This window comes from Heterocephalus glaber, unplaced genomic scaffold (assembly GCF_053883595.1).
Source record: "Heterocephalus glaber isolate CG9 unplaced genomic scaffold, H.glaber_assembly_v1.0 deba00001531, whole genome shotgun sequence".
NCBI lineage: Eukaryota > Metazoa > Chordata > Mammalia > Rodentia > Bathyergidae > Heterocephalus > Heterocephalus glaber.
In genome coordinates, this window is record NW_028258329.1 from 1,614,818 (window position 1) to 1,639,504 (window position 24,687).

General features: G+C 51.8%; 1 protein-coding gene across 13 annotated transcripts in view; it reads left to right on the plus strand.

The window, feature by feature from the left end:
* Atp10a (ATPase phospholipid transporting 10A (putative)) overlaps nt 1-24,687 on the plus strand; it is a 122,012-nt gene that overhangs the window by 55,081 nt on the left and 42,244 nt on the right. For 9 of the 13 annotated variants that reach the window (XM_087188198.1, XM_087188201.1, XM_021250171.2 and 6 more), the window contains 2 exons: nt 1,029-1,233; nt 23,078-23,163. In XM_087188198.1, coding sequence (XP_087044324.1) covers nt 1,029-1,233; nt 23,078-23,163 — 291 coding nt within the window. Of the gene's footprint in view, nt 1-343; nt 859-1,028; nt 1,234-16,813; nt 18,796-23,077; nt 23,164-24,687 lie in introns of those variants that run through there. The other 4 variants (XM_087188206.1, XM_087188205.1, XM_087188204.1 and 1 more) reach the window with 4 other exon arrangements.

Here is a 24,687-nt window from a genome sequence, read left to right on the forward strand (position 1 = left end):
CTGAGCAGAGATGGTGCCCAGATTGTCATGGCCCTGGTGAGTCCCAGTCTCCTGTCTGGGGACCCCTTGGGAACAAAGCCTGCCCCATTCATTCAAGGACGAACATTGCCCTTTTCTGTGATGGAATAGTGACTTACGTTTACTCAGCATTCTTCTGAAAGGACAGCCACTTTCCGATTGCTTTGTACCTTCCACAGGGGCAGCAAGCGGTCCCGATAAGGAAGAAAGACTAAAAAGCTAATGCTTATAATGATTTAAGGTCAAGGTTTGACCTTTGGAGAAAGGACTGTGAATGCATTAGAATGCTTTCATCTGCCCAACCTCAAGGCTGCTGATCTCTATTCTTGGAAGCAGTCAGATTGGTAGTGGGCAAGCAGGAAGGTCAGGCAATGGAGTGCCCCTGCTACACTTTATCCAGAGCCGGCTGACCTCAGGGCCACCTATGGGCCTTTTGGCCACTGTGACAGAAGCCGCTTGCTCGTAGGGACATGGGTTGGAGGCGGCAGGCGGCAGCGGAGCTGACTGGTGGCTGTGTCTTGCCTTGCATCTGTTTGCTATGAGTATATGGAAAAGAAAAGTCAGGGGATACTACACTTCAGTGGCTGGGGTGTCTGGTGGCTCAGGGCCTGTGGAGTGAACCGACACGGAAGCAATGGCGGTGCTTCCGGGTTTCCCAAAGCTGGGCTCAGGTAGCTGTGGCCAACATGGTCCTCGCCAGGACCCAAACTCGCTGCCTGAGCTCTCTCTCTCTCTGGAAACTGGGTGACGAGAGCAGGAAGGCAGCACCAGAGAGAAGGCCACGGTTCAAAGGCAGCATGGATTAGTGCTCCTGCCAAGAACAGCATCCAGGTATCCTTGGTGAGATTTGCTCATGCTACAAACGTGTCGGGGTAGATTCCTGCTCCTCCCTTCCATAAAGTGGGGCAGAACTGAAGCCAGGCCACTTACAGGAAAATGGAACGGAGGCCGCCGTGCTGTGCGAAGTAAGCCAGACTCAAGAAGTTACACAGCACCTTTTCTCTCACCAGGGAGGAAAAGACGTACGTGAGCCGATTCTGGAAGGAAATCTGCGTAGGAGACTTCGTGCGGCTCCGCTGTAACGAGATCATCCCTGCGGACATTCTGCTACTCTCCTCCAGCGACCCCGACGGGCTGTGCCACATCGAGACCGCCAACCTGGACGGGGAGACCAACCTGAAGCGGCGGCAGGTGGTCCATGGGTTCTCGGAGCTCGTAAGTGGTGTCTCCCGCCCCCGCCCCGCCCCACATCCGAGGCTGGGCCATAGACGACCCTGTTCCGTCTGAACCCGTGACCAGCCCGTACCCGTGGGGTCAGGACTCGCTCTTTCTGACTCAGGACACTGCTTAGGGTTCCTGCTACGCGGAGCATTTGTGAGGATCGACATTCACCCAGCCATTGTGGAGCTCGCCACGTGGCAGCGTAGCAGAGGCAGTGGCCTGTTCCCAGCAGGTAGCGAGGGAGCATTTTCTCCTCCAGGGATTTTGTTCGCAGCAGTTGTTCCGTGGCTGCCTTCTGCCTCCCATGCGTACCGACTGCGTGCATCGCCGGGGGCGGGGGGGCGGTGAGGAGCGGGAGGAGAGCGGCTCTGACCACCGCGCTCAGCAGCAAGCCTTGCGGCCAGAAATGCAGGGTCCCGGGGCTTCCTGCCTCTGCTGGCACCCTGGTGGGAAAGAGCTGCCCTGAGACCTGGTGAAATTAAACCGAAAGAGTCTGAGTCAGGCGGGGTCTCCATGTCAGTGTGCGGGGGGTGGGTGGGGGGGTTCATGGTAAATCGGACCCATCCACCCTCTGCACACTGCCAGTCCCAGGCTCGCACTCAGTCTGGCCATTGGCGGATATTGGAGGGTCCTTAGGGGGTGGTCCCGGGAAATTCGACGCTGTGCCTGCAGGGAGACTGTCTTCAGGGACTTCCTTCCTCTGCACCCCGGAGGGCCCTTCTCTGAGCGCCTCCAGCAGAGGACAGGGCTCTCCCCAGCCTCAGATCCAGGATCCACTGGGCTTGTCTGTAGTAGCTGGCTTCATTCCATATTTATGGATCTCAAGGGCATCATTGACATCTTGGGTGGAGTGATGTCGTGCAGCATAGTTTGGGTCAGCATTTCTATCTCCTAGAAACATCTGTGCAGTGTGCCCTCAGTCACTGTCACAGGCAAAGCCGGCCCACATACCTCACAAGGGCAGAAGTGGCTCTGCACCCTGGGGTGCCCACCTCACTGCGGATCTGCAGCCGGGCCCAGGTGTGTCCCTTCCTGACAAGCCTTTGGCGTATTATCGTACCCTGGTTTATTTCTACCAGTTTCCTTATTCACCTAAAAAAAGAAAAAAACCTTCTTTTGTGCTAAGTATATTTTGGGGTGGCTGCTGCAAATATTTTGTAATAAGGAAGAGCAGACACAAAAATTAAAAATTAGCCAGGCATGGTGCCACAGACTCATAATCCCAGCTACTCAGTGGACTGAGGCAGGACGATTGAAAATCGAGCCCCGGCTAAGCAGCACAGGGATATCCCGAAATATCTTGTCTTAATTGGAGCACCCGAAGCCCTGGCCAGGGAGCCAGCTGGCGAGGGTGTTTATTAGGGACCTGTCCAGGCCGTTGCCACCTCTGTGTGGCTTCCTCTCCCCGGGCTTGGTAATAAGTGTGGACCCATCCCTGCCACCCCACGTGCTCACCTCCGTCTCAGGTAAGTCATGAGAGCAGTCGTCCACATTCAGGCTGCTCCACCAGGCCTGCCTCGCTGTCCTAGAACTGCAGTCCCCACCTTCCCTGCAGGTGACACCTCTGTGGGTTCCTTGCAAGGGAACAGGCCCCCTCTTGATCCCGTGATCTCACAGGAAGTGAGGGGAGGTGGGGTCACAGCCTCCCACAGCTGCTTCCTAGAGGAGCTGCCCATGTGAAAAGGATGATTTCACCCTAGACCAGTGCATCCGGGTACCTCATGGGTGAGGCTGCCGACAGTGAGGGAAAGAGGGTGAAACCTAAGAGGTGCAGAGCAGGGCTTCCAGGTCCGTGGTGGTGGCAAGGAAAAGCCACACGCTCTCTCCTTGGTCAGCTTGCATGAGTAACTCCCTTGTTCCATGCCTCCCAATCATCACCATCTGAACCCAGTCATATCTCAAGTCCCCCAAGCAATGACTGCAGCTCTCAGCAGCTCAGGGTGCTAGGTAACCCGTAGCTTGCATTTAAACTGAAAGGGTGGCTGCAGACCAGTGTACCCTCTGACATCCTTCCAAGGGCCTTGAAGGCTGGAGCCAGGGAATACAGGTGAGCTGTAACTCGGTCAAATGGGTCAGAATTAAGAACTGAAATGATTCTGATTCAATAAGATTCCTTAATAGCACCAAAATTCTTCAGCATGCATGAACATTCTCACTGCTTTTATTTTTTTCTCCCTTTCTCTTTTCCTAAATGTCCAGAGACATTTTTTTTGAACCAAATTCCTCTTTATATATTATTATTGTGAAATTTATGCACCACTTCATGGAAAATTAAAAGTAGTGCATCTCTGGGTTTTAAAAGCCCAGCACTTAAAAAACCAGGTTTTTAGCTGCAACACAATAATGCCACAAACATTCCAGTACTCTCTACTTAAGCGACTCTTTCATAAAATAGGGTTTGCTAGTCCCAACCCAGTCAAGAGCAGACAGCAATCTACATCTGACACAATGGACAGATAATGATCTGTGTCAGATACAAAGTAATATTTTACCAGGTTGGTGAAGGGTGAAGCACCCTTGGAAGTGTCTGGACCTCAGGAAAACTTAAACTAGAAGGAACTGCATCTCTTCCGGAATAAAAGATGAAGTTGGGCAGGAACCCATGTGTGCAGCAGGGACTGGTTGGGAGACAGAAACCACACGTGATTCTGCCGGGCAAAGTTTGATATCAAGATCTCTCCCTTTTTCCTTTGTGGTGCTCAGGCTTGAACCCACAGCCTACCACATGGCAGCAAGTGCACCAGGTCACCAGCCCCTGGCACAAAGGATTATCAGTGGGGCTGGGTGTGGTGGCACACGTCTACAACCCTAGCAGTCATGAGGCCAGCCTGGGTACACAGGGAGATCTTGCCTTTAAAAATGAGCAAATAAACATTCTTGAGGGGGTATTGGAAAGCAGGATGTAAAGAGGACACTGAAGAGCACAGGAATAGCTGACGCAAGGCCACCAGCCACTGCCCAGGTCTGTACAGTGTGCCTCCCCGCTCGAGGGCCCAGCTGTGGTGCCTGCGGTGGCCGAGAAGCTGCTGGGTGTGCACCAGGCCAAGTCCTGGAGAAACAAGGAGGGCCAGGCAGTAGAAAATAAGTACACACAAGCTCTGCCACCTATCCCACCTCTCCCCAGTGCCCTCTCCTGCCCACGACTGACAGATCCCAACTCAGCTTTTCAGAAATCACGGAGGACACCATGTTAGGGAAGCAGCCAAGGAACAGGGGTGTGGCCATGCACTTTGCGATCTGGCATTTTAAGGCTGTAGGCACAATACCTCCTCACCAGCTGATGCTCAGTGCTGAGCAGTGGGAAGAGCCCTGGAGGCTCCCAAGGGCTGGGGCTGGAAGATGCTAGGGCTCTAGGGAAGTTCTGGAAAGAGGAGCTTGGAGCCCAGCTGAAGGCTGGCATGGAGAGGCCTGGGGTTTTAGGCAGTGACACAGGGGAGGAGCTGCAGAGCGGGGGGAATGGGTGGGGTTTAAGGAGAGCACTGGTTAAAGTGCACAGCACCAAGGGCCGGGGTGACGGGCGATGCCAGCAGGACTCAGGACTCGATGCTGAAGGACAAGGACTCCACCCTGGGTGGTGGTTCCAGCACCTGAAATCACCCAGCCTTTGAGCCTCTGGCAAAGGAAACTCAGGTTTAGGGACTTAAAAACAAAGATTTAAAAGTTGAGTCAATGACCTTGTCCAAGAATCTCTAGAGAAAACAATCCTAAAATTCATATGGATCCAGAAGACACCCAGATAGCAAAAGCACTTTTGAACAACAAGAGGAAAACAGGTGGTGCAGCAATGTCCGACTTCAAGCTATGCTACAAAGCCATAGTGATAAAAATGGCATGGTACTGGGACAAAATGGGACAGAACTGGGGATGTGGAAACATCCCCAGACAAAGTCGGCTGTTTGATCTCTGACAAAGAGGCCAAAAGCATATGTTGAGGAAAGGCAGCTTATTCAACAAGTGGTGCTGGGAAAACTGGTCATCTGTGTGCAGAAGACAGAAACTGGACCCTTGTCTCTCACCATGTACCGAATTAGAATCAAAATGGATCAGAGATCTAAACGCTAAACCTCTTGGAAGATAAAATAGGTGAAACACTTGAAGACACAGGTGTAGGAAAAGATTTTCTAAACAGAACCTCAGTCATACAAGAAGTAACAACAAGCATCAGGAAATGGGATTATATCAGACTAAAGAGCTCCTGTACAGCATAAGAATCCATCCGTGGCGTGAACAGACAGCCTACAGAATGGGTAAAAATTTTGCCAGCTACTCCTCAGACAGAGGAGTAATATCTAGAATATACAAAGAACTGAAAAAAATTAAACCACCTAAAATTAAAGATCCAGTGAAGAATTGGCCAAGAGAAATGAACAGACACTTCACAGAGGAAGAAATACAAATGGTCAACAGATATATGAAAACATGCTCAACATCTCTGGCCATCTGAGAAATGTAAATTAAAGCAATGCTGATTCCATCTCACTCCAGAAAGAATGGAAGTTGTTCAGAAACTGTCGCGGCTGTGGTAAAAAAGGAACCATCTTTCATTGTTGGTGGGAATGCAAACTAGCACAACCATAATGGAAGGCAGTGTGAAGATTTCTCAAAGAACTGAAATTAGAAATTTCATATGATCCAGTGGTCCCTCTGCTGGGTATCTTCCCCACAGGGCTTAAGGCATCCCACTACAGCGAACCTTGCATACCAATGTTTATAGCAACACAACCCGTAATAGCTGAATCCTGGAAGCAGCCTTTGTACCCACCAACAGATGATTCAATAAAAAAATGTGGTTTCGATGCATACTGGAACACTACTCAGCTATAAAGAATGACAAATTTGAGGCATTTGTAGGAAAATTGATGCACCTGGAAAATATAACATTGAATGAAATAAACTAGACACACAAACTTAAATACCATATGGTATCCCTCATTAGAGTGAAAGTGCAAACTAAGAGAATGATAAAGGCTGGATAGAAGGGGACAGAGGGATGGATCTTTTGCAATGGGGAAGTGGTGCGAGGGACCAGCGGCAGAGGGCAAGCAGAAGTGGGGAAGGGGGACTAGGTAAAGATACGACGTACAGGAACCCAATACCACAACATGAGCTAAGATTAATAATATCCACAAGAATGGAAAATGGGATGGAGGACCCGGAGAAGGAGGGGGTGAGGAAAGGGGATTTAAAAAGAAAGAAAGAAGCTGTAGTGTGTGCATGTAACCATGTAATATGTGCGTGAATTGAGGATCTGTACAAAAGTGACGTTGGGGAACACTGGTTATTGCCCACCATGTGGGAGGGAGAAGGCCAAGCCCGGAGCCTCTCCCAGGGCACCTCCCGAGCCCTCACCCCCAAGCCAGTGGCGCCTGAGCCGGCGAGCGAGGTTTGTCACCTCCGGCGTTGTCACTGTGGGGTCTGCAGCACCCGGGGCTCCCTCCTGCACTGCACATCTGCTGCCTTCACGCGCCACTGGCTCAGCCCGCAGTCCTGCCCGAGAGCTGTGTCCACCCCCGACGTGTGACATACGCAGCCATTCTGCGGGCTCGCTGGTTCCCTGAGCTGATCCATTTGTGTACTCATCAGTGTTCTGCAGAAACACATTTTTGCACACTGTTACTCATCAGACACGAATGTACTAAGGGTCTGTCAGGCGGACTGATCAGAAGTACCTCCTGGTGTAGATGCGACCACTGGGGAAGGTGCACACCATGAGCCCAGGACTAAGGGGTAGGCAGAAGCAGGCCACGAGGCAAGGCCAGGAGAAGTGCAGGGCAGGGCTGCCCCAGGAGAGTCTGAGCCCCAAGGCTACAGCTCTGTGCGGTCCGCTGCCCAGGAGGTGACTTCTCTGTCGGTTTTTCCCTGGGGAAAGTGTTCCACTACTTGTCTCCAGGGCAGACGGCTGGATTGCTGCCTGCAATCCGAGCTACACCCGCACACTGCCTGGAGCAGGCACCGCTAGGCTTCTAGGGAGAGCTGTTGCTCACTCTTCCCAGGAGTGTGTGCGTGTGTGTGTATTGGTGTCTTTGCCAAGTATGGGAAAGAGATAAACAGGAATGGAAACTTTCCTCAGCTGGAAAGGTTTCAGAAGCACTAACTCGAAAAGATTTACCTAGCACCGGATCCGCATGGATTCTAGACAGCGAGGAGGCTTTCCTTGCGATTGTGTACACATTGGTACTGAATTCCTGGCAACGTGCAGGCTGCTGCAGAGCGGCTTCCTCTGTGGCGGACAGCCAGGCCTGCCTCAATTACTGGAGAGAATTCTGGGAGCTTAGAAAAATACCTTTAACATTTCACATATGTAAGAAACAGGTTTTTTTAAAAAACAAACTTTTATCTACACATGCTCCCAAAATTACCTATGCTGCAGAAAACCAGAGGTGGAGAACAGCAGCTTCCAGGGTAGCTCTCCCTCACTCCAGAGTTTGTGTCAGGCAGCTTTTCAGGTTGTTAGTCCTTAATTAAATGTAGCTCCGTGCTCTCCGGGGGGCTGTGAAGTCACAGCGTCTGTCACCTGTGTGGAAAACTCTTGGCTTGAGGGTTAATTAGATCGGTCAGCAGCAAGACTTTATGAAAAGATGCATGGTTCTTTTGTATGTATTGAAGTATAGTCAACAAGCCCATCAATTACACTGTGATACACTTTTATTCTCAAATATAACCATTGCATAATATTTTTGAAAGATATCAAATAAGTAACAGGAAAGATAGGAATTATTTTGAGAGAGTGCTCTGTGTGTGTTGTTCAAGGTTAAATCCACAGAGTGCTGAGCTACATTTCTCACTCTGTCCTACACCCCCTTTTTAAAAATTTTATTTTGAGGCAGAGTTTTGTTAAACTGCTTAGCCTGGCCTCAAACTTGCAACTGTCCTGCCTCAGAGTCCCAAGTAGCTGGGATGACAGATGTGCACCACTGTGACCAACTGGAAACAATTTCATTTGATTAAAAAATTAATTTCAGGGAGCGTGGCTATTCCAGGACATTTATGTAGGTAATGTGATTATTTGAGATATACCACACCATTTGGTTGTATAAAGGGTTTTTGGTCTGCTTTTTTATTCTGGTGATTTTACCATGCATTCTTTGCCTTAAATTTATGATCTATCAAATCATCACCTCTAGAGCAAAGCACTCTGATTCTAATGAAAAAAATTAAATGCCACAAAATTGGTAATATTGGGCCGACCTGAAATATTTACCCATTCAGATCTTATCTTATATAGAAACGTGAAAATGTCTGTGCACATTAACTTTGTGTGTGTGTGTGTGTGTGTGTGCATGAGTGTGTATGTGTTTCTGCAGGGGGATCTTTACCAGTAGGAAGCGCTGACAGTGTGGCCTGTCGTGTTGACACTGAGCTGCTCCTTAAGGTGACTATGAGTTTGTGTCCATGTGTGTGGGGAGCTGTGTGGATGCACAGGTGTGTGTGCAAGTAAACACGTGCATATGTGTGCAAGTGAGTGTGTTCCAAAAGCGAAAGCAAGCTGAAGTACTGCTGCTTTAGCAGTTCATCGCTTTGCATTGTCTTTAAATTTCGGAGCAGATGGCTCATCCCCGTGGCCTCAGAGCCAGGGTTCTGGAAGTGAGTTGGTCAACCAGGGTGGTTTGGGGGGACCCGGAGTCCTCATTGGCCTCTACTGTGCGCTACACCTTAGGCCAGGGTGGCCCAGAAGTTCGCCATCAGCTTGGCAGATGTAGGAACACTCTGTCCCTCGGTGAGGGGTGGGCCTGGTGCTGCTTCTCTCCCACATGTTTTGTGGCAGCAAAATGGGAAATCTGTGTGCTCGAGATGCAGCCTGAGACCGGTCCCACACCGGCTCTCTGGTGCCCTTCAGACTCTTGGAGTTGTCCTCCTTCTGCTGCCCGGTCAGTAAGGCCTGCTCCGCGATCCACTGACAGCCCAGGAGGTTATAGGATGCTCGGTTCCTGTGGGGTCCTCAGCGGGAAGAGAGCTTTGGATCTGGTTTTGGTGAGAGTGCTCCACAGAGTCCTTGGCCCTCAGCTAGAGGAGTGGGGATACTGGAGGATTCATGATGGCGGCAATGCAGATGGGACCTCTAAGGCTGGAGCATGATGTCAGGACACAGTGACCACTTGGGTGTGGATGGAGCCTCTTCCTGACATCTCTGAGGAGCTTGATATGAAGTAGATCAAGGCCTTTTCTCTTTATTCGTATTCATGAATAAGCCATGTGCTGAAAACTGGGTAAGGGCCCCAAAGAGAGCTTTCACCGAACTGAGACCAGGTTGGAAGCAAACTTCTTGGGTTTGTCAGTTTTCAGAACAGCCATTTGCAGCAGTGGAGCATAACTATCAGATCATCTTCCTCCCTCCTCCCTATCAGCCATAAAAGGATGAAAAATGTGGGCATCATTGACAAGATCTTTCTCTGTAGTCCAGGCTGGTCTTGAACTTAATATGTAGTCCAGGTTGGTGATAAACTCTTGGTGATCCTCCTGCCTCAGCCTCCCAAGTGTGGGGATTAGAGATCTCTACCACCACAGCCCTCAAGAGCTGCTTCTTCACCTGGAATGATTGATTTTTAGCAGTGCTACTCTCTTTTGGCTACAAAGGAGCCCTTTTATTTGTGTGGAAACGAAAGCCAGCTTCAAAGCATGAAGATCTAGGTTGGTTTTGGACAAAACTTCAAATAGTTGCTTTGCTTATCTGGCTTCTAAGTATTCAGAGTCTTGACCAACAGCCAGGAAGTTCTTTGAGGCCAGACTCTGGTGGCTTGGTCCAGGGAGACCTGTGTGGGCGCGGAAACCCTTCTGGGTATTTGGTGGATAAAAGCGGGCCTGGAAGGGTGCTCACCAAGGGTGGGGTTGTGAAGCTGGGGTCAGACTGTTTGTCTCAAGCATCGGAGACAGGTGGCCGAGACAGGGATGGCGCCCCTGCGTCTCTGAGTGTCCGTGCACGAAGAGAGCCCGTGAGACTTCTGTCTTCATCTGTCAGCTTTCGTCCCCGGATAATCAGCTCATAAGAGAGGTCATTCGTTCCGCCTCATGGTTTGGGAGTCTGGACCACGGTCTCTGGGCCCTGTTGCTTGGGGCCACGGTGAGGTGGCTCTCGTGGCAAGAGCCCAGGCTGAGCGGAACCTCTGGCCTTGGCCTGGGAGGCAGAACAGAGGACGGGGAGAAGCAGGAGTCCACTGTGTCCCTCAAGGGCGCGCTCCGGGGCTGCCAGGGCCCTCCTCTTAAAGTGCCGCTCTGGACACCAAGCCTTTGCCTTGCTGACCTGCCTTTGGGGACACTTCAGACCCAAGACCCAGCATCATCTGCTGAGGGTGATGAGACCCTTTGTGCGCCTCTACCCAGTAGCAGCGCCCTGGAGCTCGTTGGGCCCCCGCTGTGTGCCGGGCCCCCGCTGTGCCTGCTCTCACCATCGCTCACCTCATTCTCCCCACAGCTCTGAGGCTGGCACTCCTGTTCTTTCCATTTAGCAGATGAACCAGGGAGGTGGAGAGAGCCGCTCCCTTGGCCGGCTTAGGGCAGAGCGAGTGGTGGACCCCATCTGAGGCAGACAGCAAGGACCACTCAGGCTACCCGGGAGCCCTGGCACCGCACCGGGGAGGTTCGGGCTGGTGGGCAGGGTGGACCAACACAGCTAAGGGGACGTCAGGAGGGAGCAGGAGCAGCTCATGCGATGGACATCGCTCTGTCTTTGTGGACGGCCCAGTCACTGGACTCGGGCAGGCCCAAGCCCGCAGTGATGCGTGTGGGTCAGGCTGAGGGCCGGAGGGGGAGCGGTCACCCACCAGCCCGGGCACCGGCCACCGTGATGGCACCAGGAGGCGCCCCTGTGCCGCTGCTGCCTTTGAGCCCCGGTGTCCTTGGGGACCCGAGCAGCAGCAGCCGCTCCACCTGGAGGAGGTGCTCTGGAGCTCACTCGCCCACTCGGTCGGGAAGCGGCCTGCAGAAGCGGAGGAGAAAACTGCACCGGGTCAGGCAGGAGAGGTGGCCGGGCCAGTCTCGCCGCAGCTCTCTCGGCCACCAGGGCCCAAGCCCCAGGCAGTGCACTGCGCGGTCACCTCTGCCACTTCAGGACTCACGCCTGTCTGCGCTCTAGCTCTGCGGTGCTGGAGATTGAATCCGGGCTTTGGCGCTGAGCTACACCCCGGCACTTTCTATTTTGTTTTTTGAATTTTGAGACAGGGTCTGGTTAAGTCACTACATTGTCCAGGGTGGGCTGGAACTGGGGATCCCCCTACCTCAGCTCCCTCACTTCTGGCGTTACAGATAGATACCACAAAGCCCAGCTCCAAAACTCTTTTTACTAAGGATTTCCCATAGAGGTGATGAAGGAAAACCTTTCAACACTTGGCTAGAAGCTCCTTTTAATCTTAGAGTTTCCTTCAAGGATGATGTAATTGCACTGGAAACGTTATGTTGTTTTCCTGTTGTTTGTTTTACGTTATGAAAGCAATCAGGACTTGAGTCATATTAAAAGAGGTCTTCTGAGAGTCACAAGGCCCTGATGTGGACCTGGGGCGGCAGGGTCTCCTGGGGTTGGCTGGGACAGGAGTCCCGTTCCTGTGGCCACCTGCTCGTGGCCTGGCTGGACGTGCCACCCAGCTGGGCACCTGAAGCTCGGGGTCTGCGCCTGTGATGTGAGGTTAGGAAACATTTGGTTTCACTCTAAGCATGGGGCCACTCCCCTGTTGCCCATCCACAGAGCCCACAGTTAACAGCCGTGTGCTACGTGGCAGGGCGGGTGGTCTGCCTCCCCCACCCCCCCGCTCCTGGAGCTCCCTTGACCTCTTCCTCATGGGTCCAGACCCCAGCTTCCAAGTCCTGGATTTGGAAAGAAAGAGCCAGCACTGAATTCAGGGGGCTGTGGGATCCGGGTGCATCTGTGGACGCCCTTGGCCCTGCCTCTCCCCGAGCCTGTCCTGTCAGCCCTCTGCTGCCAGAATGATGAGGCCCAGCACAGCTCTGACTGCAGCACGCTGGCTCCAAGCCTGCAGTGGCCCTGGCACCCACTCGAGGTGACTCCCATGGCCGACTTCCATCAAGCCGTCTACTTGGTGCCTCATGGGTGTCCCTTGGGCAGGATGTGCCAAGTGCGAAGGGAACAAGGCTCCAGGGCCAGCTGGGGCCTTGGCTGTCCTGGGTCAGCTCCATTCGCTCCTCTGTTCACACCGGGTCCTGGGAGGGACAGCGTGGTACCAGGCTTTCTCTCCCCAGCAAGCAGTGGCCAGAAAGGGCAGCATTGTGGTGAGCTGGCTCAGATGGCGCAGCCTGGGCAGAGAGATAGGAGGCCGGCACGGGTGGGTTGGCCACGGCCTGGCCCTGAGACACTGTCTGCACCTGTCCTTTCCCAGACCTGGGCCTCTGCACCGGGAGACACTGCAGGACCAGTGGCCTCAGCCCAACGACCCTGCCCTCCTGTGCCCTCGCTGTGGGCATGGAGCTAAGACTGGGAGCTCAGCTCCTCCTCACACACGGCAGGCCTGGGCTCATGACTTGGTGCTGTGCACATTCAGCGAGGACACAGGAGGTGCAGCCTGCTTCTGCACAGCCTGCGGCCAGAAGTGCTGGGGCGGAGGCTCATGTGCACCTGGCTGCTTGCCCGGCACGCGCAGGTCAGTGTCCTCCGGCAGAGCAGGAGAGGCCCCTTGGTAGGAGACAGGTCCAGCCTTGCCGTGGTGCGCCTGCTCTGTTGGAGCAGATGCGGATGTGCGCTGGGGACTGGGTGGGGCGTGGGGCAGCGTGCACTGAGTCCCCGTGAGGGCAAACGTGCTCCTCTAGCAGGGTCTGGCTACCCCGGGGCCTGGGTGTGCAGGGCCTCGGCGTGGACAGTCGGTGTGTCCACTTCCGTCTGTGGCTCCCCTAGGACCTCGCTTACCTGTCCCTGCCCCACCCCGCTCTGAGCTCCGCCCCGCAGGGCCCCCACAAGGACTCTGGTGTCCAGGACACCTCCGCTGGGCAGCTGCGCCCTGTCTGTCTCCCTGCTGGGCCCCGGGCAGGACCCAGCCTCTCCACTCCTTCATAGCTGTCTGAACTGGAGGAGCAGAGTCATGGGCCATGCACGGAGACCCGAAACTCGCATTCGGGTTACTGTGACTGTCCTGCCAGCCGAGTCCGAGGTCCCAAACTCTTGGCTCCCATCCTGCTCAGTGAGCAGGGCCTGAGCATGTGTCCCCATGGCAGCGTACACAGGCTCATTTCCTGGTGTGAGGGTTAGAAGGGCACGAGCAAACTCAGGTGTGGGAAGATGACAGGAGGGAGGCTGGCAACCTGTTTGTGCCTGGGAGGGCCCAGCTGTGTGCACTGTGAGCCCGGCTCCGTAGGCCTCTGGGGCAGGCACGAAGCACTCTGTGTGGCAGTGTCCTGAATCCAATCCTCAGACCCTATTGGTCTGTGGAGGTCATGAGGAAGGCACACAGGACGCGAGCAGATCCCCAAGGGCCGAGCCAGACCCCGTCTCAAAGTGGAAGAGGAAAGAAGGGCTGGGGTCGGGCCTGGAGTGAAGGCCCCAGCGCCACCCTCCCCCTGCCGTGACCCCCAGGGGACGAAGGCTTTCACCAGACACCTGGCAGATCGGCCCGAGCTGCTGCACGCTCAGCCTCCAGAGCCAGGGGCAAGGTAAACTTCTGCTGTTTCCACAGTGCCGCTGTCCGATACTTTGCTACCCACGGCAAAGGCTTGGGCAGAGGTGGCGCCCATAGTGCTGTGACCAGGTCGGCTGCGTGGTGGCCCGTGGCAGAGACAGGGGTGGCAGGGAGAGAGAGCCTGCCCACCGAGTCTCCGAGCTGGGAGCCCTGGGGTGCGGGCACGAGAGCAGGTGGAAGCCAGGCGGGGGACTTTGCACACGCACCGGACCGGAGCCTGGCCCGCTGCTGACCCCCAGAGGGTCAGGCTCAGTGCTCACTAATTCTCCAGATGCCAACAAGCCCGCAGATGTTACATTACTGATGGAGAAAAGAAGGACACCCAGTCCCACCAAAAATAATTTATTTCAAGAATTCCATATACAGGCAACTTAGGCTTTGTGAAAAGTCAAACCCTTACTCCTGGAAGGTTAATTTTGCTCCAGAATGAACTAAATGCAAGCGGAGGAGCAATTATTTTCTTACAAAAATAAATTTATCTCTCCCTAAGATAAAAATAGCCTCTGATCAGTCAGATGAGAGTGTGATTTCTAAAGGAGAGGCAATTCTTTAAGCAATTTTTTGAGCTGTTCAATTGAAAATTGCTCAAAAACTGAAAAGTTATAGAAAACTAGTGTGCTACTAGGGAAAAAAATGTGGTTCATTATCAGTTGCAAACTTCCACTGCCCTTCACTAATAAAGCAGCTTTGTTGTGGTGTGGCTGGCAGGTAATGAACTTCGTGCACGTGAAGTGTGTGCTTCCGCCAGGCCGGCCAGAGGCGTGCACCCCCAAGATCTTCCTTCTCCGCCCCCTTGAGTTTCTAACCTGAGTCCCCCAGTAGCATTGATCACCTCTCAGTAACTGTAGAGTATTTTGGGTTTTCTGGAGATTTCTATGAATGGAATCATATTGTACGTAAATTTTTGGTTTGGTTTTTTCCTCTTCATACAAATACTTTAAGATCCATCTAAAGTGTCTATTTAAATAGTTTGTTTCTTCTTATTGCTAGTAGGATTCGGTCGTGTAGATCCATCTTAACTGTGTTTTTGGTTTTGTTTTGTTTTGTTTTCCATACCAGGGATCGAACTCAGGACCTTGTGCTTGCCAGGCAGGCGCAGGCACCACTGAGCTACATCCCCGGACCTCTTAGCTGTGTCTTTGATCCATTCATCTGTCGATAGATATTTGAGTTCTTTACAGTTTGGGATTATGAAAATGAAGATGCCATGAAAATTCACACAGCCAACTTTGCAGGGACATGGAGTCCATGACCCTTGCACAGATACAACTCCCAGGGGTGGAGGCTGGGACATGTGTGGGTTTGGGATTAGCTCTTTGAGAACCTGCCCACTTGTTTTTGCATGGGCAGCACAGATTTGCACCCTCATGCCTGCATGTGAGCGCCCTGGTTCCCCGGGTCCTCGGCAGTTGGTATGGGAGCAGTGGGCAGTGCTTCTGTTGTAACTATGGTAAAATGCACTGCGCCTGCTCTGCCACTCCACTGATTTCAAATGGATGACTGGTGGTGTTAAATTCCATCCATTGGCTTCTGCAGATATCACTACCTTTTCCCAGCACAGAGGCTCTGTAAACAGTAAGTAGTAACTGTTTTCTCATCCCCAGGTCCTGGTCACTTACCTATTTCTCTCTCTCTCCATTCGTCTATTCTAGATATTTCATGTCAGTGGCAGAATGCAATTATTTTCCTTTCTGTCTTCAATATTTTGCTTCACACAAGGCTATTAAGTTGCATCCATCATGTGGCTCATGTCAGCATTTCATTCCTGTTGAGGGCTGAATAATATTCCATGACATGGATATACCATATGTTGTTTATCTGTTGGTGGAGACTTAGGCTCTGTTCACCTTTTGCTACTGCAAATGATACTGCAATGGATATTGATGAACAGATGTCCTTTTGAGGCTCTATTTTCAACTCTCTTGGGTTTATTAGGAGTGGAATTACTAGGTGTTATGTCAATCCCATTGTAGGTTTTTGAGGACTGCCAGTTTACATTCCCAGCAATGCACAAGGCTTCCCATTTCCCATATCCTTGTCAACACTTACTTCCTTTTTTTTTAAACTATGGCCATTCTGATAGGTGGGGGTAGTATCTCACTGTGTCCTTGATTCTCATTTTCATGGCTGGATAATATTAAACATTTTTATGTGCTTTTGGCCTTTTGTATTTTCTTTGAGTAAGTGTTCATAGTTTTGCTCATGTTTTCATTCAGTTGCTTGTCTTTTATTTTTGAGCTTCAACGTTTTTTACATATTCTGGACATTAAACTCAATTGGGTATGTGATAGCAGGTTCTTTTTCATTCCGTAGGTTGTCTTTTTACTCCAATGTCAATGTCCTTTCATATACATGTTCTTAAGATTGAAAAAGTCTTGTTTATGTGCTTTATTGTTGTTGTTTATACTTCTGCTGCCGTGTCCAAGGATCTGCTGCTAAATCTTAGATTTCTTCTAACAGTTTCATTGTGTTAGCTTATTTATTTATGTATTTATTTATTTTCATGGCACTGGGGATTGAACCCTGTGCCCTAGCATTGAGTTACACCCCCAGCCCTTTTTTGTTTTTTTATTTTGAGACAGGGTCTGAGTAAGTTGTCCAGACTGAGTTAAATTTGGGATCCTCCTGCCTCAGCCTCCCAGACTGCGGGGAGTACAAGTGTTTGGTGTTAGCTCTTACATATAGATTTATCCCTTTTACATTTGGTGTGAGACAGGGGTCTGAACACATTCTACATGTAGAAATTCAGTTGCCCCAGCACTGTTTGTCAAAGAGACTGGTTTTCCCTCCATTTAGTAGTCTTGGTACATTTTGAAAAACTATTGTACCAAGGGTTTATTATTTCTGGGGTCTCTATATGATTCCACTTGTGTATATGTCTATCCTTATGTCACTACAACTTTCTCACTACCGTGGATCTTTGTAGTAAAATTGAAATCAGCTTCCTTCTTCTTTTCCAGGATTGTTTTGGCTGTTGGGGGTCCCTTACAGTTCTACATAGATTTGAGGGTCAGCCCTTCCATCTGGCAAGAGCCACCACTGGGATGTTGGCGGAGACTGCATTGCACCTACGGATTGCTCTGAGCCGCAGCTTTACCTTCCTCTCCTGGAGCACAGGGTGTCTCTTCACTTAAATAGGTCTTTGGTTTTTGTTTTCACCAGCACTCATAGTTTTCAGTATTAAAGTATTTCGTTGTATCGGTTAAATTTATTCCTAGGTATTTCATTCTTTTTGATGACCTCTTAAATTGAATAGCTTTCTTAGCTTATTTCCTTTTGGATTGTTTGTTTCTGCTGCAAAGAAACACAAGTGATTTCTGTTTGTTGATCTTAGAGGGAAAGTTCAGGCAACTGTAACTGAGTGACTTGAAAAATAAGTTCAATACCGATGGGAAAAGCGTCTTCAGTAGGGAAGTGATTTTGAAATTCCAAGTCAAGACTTCTGCTACTAGCCAAGGTTTCGTGACAAGGGGTGGGCTTATTCCACAGGCTGAAAACAAACAAAATACGCTGCCCTTGCCCTGGCTGTGGGAGAGAGCGCTGAGCCAGGCTGAGCCGCCCAGCCCTGTGGCTGCTAACACCCTGGCTGCCACCTGTGGGGAGGCCCCGAGTGGCCGTGGCTGTGAAGCAGGTCGGCTGGCTGTGCCAAGCTCCACGTGGTGGCACCGTGCAGGAACCAGCGTGGTGAAGAGGGCCGTTGGAAGGAACAGCCCTCCAGCAGGCGTTCTGGATAGAACCTCTCCACCTGCGGACTGCGAGCACCGCCGGGCTGGATACGCTCACACACGTTTGATAAAAGAAAACAGGCTCCACTGGCAGCCACAGCCCGCTGAGGTGGCGGGAAGTGTCGTAGCCGGGAGGGAAAGAAAGCCTTTTGATTTTGAGAATTCAGGATCAAACCCAGTGCCTCTCTGAGCCTTTGAATTTCGCCACCATCTAAATGCAAAGCTCTGAGGCTTTTTGGCTGGGAAGCAGAGCAGAGGCAGAGAATAAAGGATGGAAAGGGAGGAGGCTCCCAGGTTCCAAGTCAGACGGAAGGAGGGAAGAGCTGCTTTGTGCTCACAGACAAGAAAAGGCCACTTGACGCTTGCGCTTATGACTGGAAAATTTGCAGTTAGGAAAAGCAGGCAGCAGTGCAGACAGCCCTCGGTCTGCACCTCCCAGAGTGTTGAGCCCTTCGGACGCTCCCTGTGGTGTGGACCTGTGTGAAGTCTTTCACGGGTCGCCCTGTGAGCTGTCGGAAGGGTGTGACGCACACAGCAACTGTGCGTGCGTCGTTGCGTGCGTACAGCCCGGCGCTGTCGTGGTCTGTTGTGGCGATCCACGTGTGCGTGACTGTGTTCGGGACACCTTACAGAATGGGATCCCAACTACTGATGTTGTAGAATAAACTTGGCTAAATGGGTTTGTGGATCATTTCTACTCAATATTGATTGGGGCACAAACCGTGAGTGCAAACACCAAGTCTAGGAGAGTGACCGGAAACCGTCTGAGACTCTGTATGTGCGCGATATCCTCTCCTACCAGCACAAGAGTACCTGCCATGGCTCTGGAAGGGCACGTATTTATTTATTCAGTACACAGGGTTGAGGCCCAGTCACACAGCAGAGAGACCGCAATGGACAAGACTCTGCTTTCTTCCGGTTAACAGATTGGAGACGTTGATTTAACAGTAATTCTTCTGTGCAGTGAATAAGTACTGTAAATCCATTCACTTACTCTCACTCATTCCGTGTTGGGCTGTCTGCTCTTTTGAATATCCACAGCTTACATAAATACAAATTGGATTTAAAGTGCAAAACAAAAGAGTTGAAATAATTATGCATCAATGTGGGTTCAAATGTTTTGCCTAAATTAGCTCAGCAGTTCCTCACCCCTGGTCAGCAAACAAGCAGCTAGATGTGAGGCTGTCAGGAGCCATTCCGCACTGCCATCGAGTGAGGTAAGCTCGCGCGTGAGAGGACCGTGCTTCCCAGGACACCAGAGGAGCCCTGCCTGCGCCTGGGTTGGCGAGGGAGGGCCCCTGGCTGGACGTGCATGGCCAGAAGCGGTCCCAGCCCCACAAACCGGCAGAGCCCGGGACCCGTGGGGCCCTGTGGTGCCCGAGATGCTCCTGCAGTAAGCGTCCATCACCCCAGGGCGCCGTGCTAGGACACAGGAACCTTCCTCAGGGGATCTGTGCTGCTAAAGAAGGGCTGGGGTCAAGCCGGGCCTCGCAAACGCTGAGCAGCAGCCCCTGCCTGCCGGACCTGGGGCACAGTCGGGTCGGCTTCTTAGTACAGATGATGCCCGGGCACGCAGAGGCCAGGTGCAGGGGCAAGGGGAAAGGGGGAGCTCCATACCAGGTGAGGAGGGACCGGAGTGGTGGCAGCCCAGGAGGGCAGCGGAGTGGGATGTGCCTGGGATTCCTCCAGCAAGGCTGCAGCAGTGACCAACCCACACTGGCCACACTTTATTTTAGCTACACTGTTTCATTTTGAAAATAATGACAAGAAAAAGTCTGTGTGTCTTCAGTACGGACACAACTGTTATTTCTATTTGGTTGACTGAGGTTGGCTCAACATGTGGATTCTGAGCCCATGGAGAGAATCCCACTCTCCAAGGTGAGTAACAGAATCTTCGCTGTGAATCTAGCAGTTATTCAACTAACAATCCGGGTACTGCTGACTTAGACATGTGACTCCTCGGGTGGTCTACTAGGACGTGCAGCAATCACACAGATACCGGTAACTTGGCAGCGAGCGGCTTAGATCTCAGGAGGAAGCTTGCCTGGGGCTCTGACACTCTGTGGCATCACCTCATTTGGTGACAAAGCTCACTGGACTGCTACAGATTCTGGCAGAGTCACAGAGTCAAGGGCAGGGCCGAGGGATCTGCGTAGCCACCTCACCTTTCCTTCTCCACCTAACAAGGTCGACTGACCTCATTCCACCCAGAGACGCTTCTGGAGTATTTGAAGGAAAACAGCAAAAACAGCGCTTTTGGCCGGGGGGTGGGGGGGTGGGGGGGTGGGCGTACCTGAATGCACACACAGCAGTGGGTGGGCAGCCCCTCTCGCCTGTGAGCCATGACTGAGCCACGTGTGGGCTGAAGCCTGGCGTGGGAGCAGCTGTCAGGGGAGTCCTGCCTGCGCCTCTGCCACTCACTCACCATGGGGCGCTGCAGAGTAGTGGCTCTCTAGGGTCTGCGGGCCCATGGACCTGGCCCAGATGTCCTCCCTTTGCTTGCTTGAGGCCTCATATTTAGTGATCGGAACTGGAACGAAATCCTTGCCCTCTTGACATTTGTTCTACGTTTGGGTGGAGCTTTGTTAGGTCCACGCCTCCAGGTTTTGCTGACTCTGTGAGGAAGGCATTGACAGTCAAACCCGGATTAAACTGAAATGCCCTTTCTGAAATGCATTTTAAGCCTTGTTGAAAATCTCTCTGGAGTCTGTTGCACTCTCTCTGGCTTACTGGACGTGCATAGGTCTTTCCCTGTGAAGGAAGCGTCACCGCAGTGAGTGTCCAGGGTCGAGCAAGAGGTCTGAGAGGTCAAAGAAGCTTCCATCAGTCACTGCAAGGCCCCTGTGCCCTTGGTCATGGCCCTTAGGGATCCAAATTGCAAGTAATGCAGCATCGACCTCATCGCTGCTGTCAGGTGGTAGTGACACACATTGCACAATGCCCAGCACTTAGTGGAAGACTCCTAACTGTGTTGGTGATGATGCTGGCTATGCCGCTGAGAATGACTCCTGTGGGCTGGGGGTGGAGCTTAGTGGTAGAGCTGGTGCTTAGCATGTGTGAAGCCCTGGTTTCAGACCTCCACAGCAGCAGCAGCAATAGGAAAACCAAGGGTGGGGTTTTTTTGTACTTGTACCGGAAGATCCCAGATACCTGATCTATGTTCTACTTGATGATCTATCGATTCATTTATCACAACCAGTTTTCAATGCTTCATTATATCTCCTTTTTAAATTCTTTCACTGTGGCCATACATTTACCATAATCCCTTTTTAAGTGTGTGGTTCAGTAATATTAAGTCCACATACATCACCATCCAACGATACACGTGCTTTTGTAAAAATGAAGTTAGTGTGTGCAGGACAGAGGAGTGGCTTGGGATCTGGGTTCTGGGGGAGGGAGGTGCATCGACCAGTCTGGCTGGTCCATCCCAGGGAGTGGCCTCGTGGCTAGCTGGAGTGCAGCAGTGGATACCTGGTGGATGGAGGGGTAAATTAGTATGTTTCCTAAGTGGGGGAGTGTTACCACATCACCTGCTGTGAGAAACCACTGACAGAAATAGAATTTTCTCCATCTGAAAGTGCTCCGGATGGAAAAGCTTCTAAAATAGGAAACTCAGAAATAGTTTCTGTGTTAGTGTCGGGGCTGAACAGACATGGGAAACTTAGACAACAGAAGTGGTTTTCTCATAGCTCCAGAAGCTGAAGTCTAAAGTCTCAGTGTCTGCAGGTTTCTTTCTTTCCCTCCTGGCTTGAGGATGGCGTCTCCCACTGTGTCCCCAGTGGTGCCCTCTGTGTGTGTTTCTGCACTAGTCTCTGCTTACGAGGAGTCCAGTCTTCTTGGGCCAAGGCCACAGTCATGACCTCATCGTGGCTTAAGTACTCTGAAGGCCCTGTCTCTAAATATGGACACATCGTGAGGTGCTGGAGGTTAGAACTTCAACTTGTGGATTCTGGGGGTGAGGTGAGCGCAGTTCAGCCCATAAAAGCCCTGGTGATCCCTCCAGAACCAGAGGTGTTCCAAGTCCTCCCCAATTCCAGACAAAGCGAGTGAAGCTAGGCACCCTGTACCCCGGGCCTGAGAGCTTCCAGTGCACACGATCGTGGGGGGACTTTACAAGTGCAGCTGGCAGCCCCCGAGACAGAATGTCCTACTGGTGCTGAGCCGTGTACATTTTTCTTAGACAGAATAACAAACAGAGGCAGACTATTTTAAGTCCTCCCCTCCTTTCTGCCAAGAACGATCTCTGTGTTCCCCAGAACTCATGCCCTTCGTGGCCGTCTTGTCCCATGTATTTGCCCTGGAAAGAGCAGTGCTGGCTTCTGGATCATCCATGCAGCTTTAAATAAACACATCTGAAACAGATCCTCATTCTTCCAAGAGTCCGAGGTGAGGGACTCACGGCTAAGGAACTTGCAGGACAGTGCTTTGGAGTAGCACTTTGTGGCCCATTGGCAGAGCGCTTGCCTAGCATAGGTGAGGCTGGGGCCTTGAGTTCAGCCTCCAGAACTACAAGGTAGCATTGCAGTTTCCCTTACTGCACTGAGCTGCTGTCGCCTAGCGCATCCTTCTATTAGTGTGCAGGATATACTAGAAAACCAGTGGAATGGAGCTTCGCGTGTCACCCAGTGGCTGCGTTCTGTGCAGGGAACTGTGTTGTTGAGGCAGGAGAACAGACACCCGTGGTGGTGTCAGAGGTGCTCATGCCCATTCTGCTGTGTTGTAGCCACCTGATGGTATGCACCTGCAGACAGCTCAGTTCAGTATGAAGGGTGTGGGGCACTTTGGGGAGAAGAAGCAATGGCAGCCTGAGAGGCCGATAAAGGAGGACTCCACTAACTGCACTCAGTTGTCTGTACGAAGGCTGGCTCCCTGTGCCCTCTCTGCTCCTCCTCCTCCTCCACGCCTGCTCTCCCCACCTGAGCCAGGCCCTGTTGTACCTACCAGTGGCCCAGCTCCACATTAAAGATCCTCTGCAGGGAGCCATTGTCCCATCAGTGGAGCCAGATAACAGGAAGGTGCCGGGTCACACATTGGCCATTTAAATGTTTGTCAGCAAAGATCTATGAAGAATTTTTAGTGTGCAGATTCCTGCTATTCAGATGGAATTTGCTTCTCTAAATCTATGTAGAAAATTAGAAGGAGTGGATCTATCAAAAATAAATAAATAAACTCCTTCATCCCTTTCTATCACTGGTTGCTTCCTTTGCTGTTATCTCATATTTTCTTATTTTGCATTCAAGCTATCATCATTTCAGCTCACTTACTAACTCATACTCGTTTAATAATTGCTATTCATTATAAAGGGATTAGCTATTATTCGTTATAAAGATGAGAAAGCCTGGGCTGAGTTCTGTGTGTATTCACATTCTGCAGACATTCATATGCAGAATTCATCCCTGAAATGTCCCTGCAGTAGATGAGAGACCAAGAAACAAATGCCCATTACAATGGAAGAGCCTGAGTCTCCATTTCTCTAATGCATGCATGTTATTATTTCAGGTCTCTGAATTCAACCCTCTGACATTCACCAGTGTAATCGAGTGTGAGAAGCCAAACAATGACCTGAGTCGATTTCGTGGTTGCATGTGAGTACCATGTGACCTGTACTTGTCTCTTCTCTCTCTCACACAAACACATGTGCGCACTCATGCACGCACGTATTGTGTATTCTTTGCCACACGGGGTGGCCTCAGGAAATGTTGCCTGCCTCTACACCCTCGTGGTGCTTGTGGGGTAGTTCCTAAGACCCTGTCGCTGTAGACCCCCGCAGTGGCGCCCCGTTGAGGAGTGGCTGTGTTTCCCTCTGGCAAGCCCGAGCAGAGAAGGAGAGGCTGTGGCGCGGGAAGGGCGGCCGTTCACACAGGGCCAGGCGGGGGCCGGGGCAGAAGTTCACCCTCTCCTTCCTTCGCTCCATCGTCAAGCAAGTGGTCCCTGAGCGCTTACTGTCGGGCTCTGCTCAGGGCCCTGGATGTAGTACAGCAATGAAACAGACAGAACGTCTCGTTTTCATGTTTGTTTCATTCTACTTAGGGGAAAAGAGGCAGCCCCCCACAGCCTGAGAACAAGTCCTGTGAGTGTGTCATGTTTCATGGTCCAGTCCTTGTCCTTTCTCCAAACTGGCAGCACCGCGGAGCCGGACAAGCGGGCCGGACCAGCCATCTGTGGGTTCCGTGCTCCTGATCAGAGCTGGTTGGTGAGGACCCGGGGGTCCTTAGCTATTCCTTGTGCTTTCTTGTCTGCTTGGAAAGTTCCTGAATAACCGTGATAATGCTTGTACGTGTAGTCAGCTGGTGTGGGGAGGTGCATGGAAGAGACAAATGTGTCTGGGAGGGCTTGCTGAGTTGCAGGTGGCAGCTGTGTAGAGTGGATTCCGGGGGATGTGGCAGGTGATGAGGACCCGAGGGACACAGGCCTGACACACCCTGCTGGGCCACGTCAGCCAGCTCTGCAGACTCAGTGTGTGGCCTGGAGGATGAGGCGCTTTCTCCCTAGGGCGTCCGGCTCCCAGTGTGAGCTCACAGGTGACACGGGCGACTGCCTAGAGGCCAGGTGTAGCGGGGCCTCGTCCCTGCACAGCAGGGGGTCAGGCACTCTGCAAGTGGACCCCATTTCTGAGAGTGTTAGGGTCCGTCTGCATCTCCCGATTTGCTGATGCACCCAGCACTGCTGCCTGTGCGGAGCTCCCAGGGACGCTGGCAGAGCATAGAACACTCACCTACCTGCACGTAACCTGTCCGCGTGGATTTTCTTTCTGTCCGCTCCCGACTGTTTCCTCCAGGTCCTGTTGGCCGTTACCTGAGGAATTCATGCACACAGTCCCATCCCCAGCACCGCTGTGAGGCCCAGGCCAGGTGGTGGGTTTCCACAGACACCTGGCCCTGAGTAATGATTGTGATGGTGAACTAACCTCTGCAGAGAGTGTTCTCGGAGGTGCCCATGGAGTATCTTATGGGGCCAGCTCTATCAAAAAAGGATGGAGACACAGACCTCCCTGTCCACACCATGCCTGGCTCATGGAATTTCTTCCCTTCTCTCCCATGAGTCCCCCATGAGGTCCTGACAGACACAGTGTCCGAAAGCTCCCAGGACTCCCGTATGTGCATTGCCTG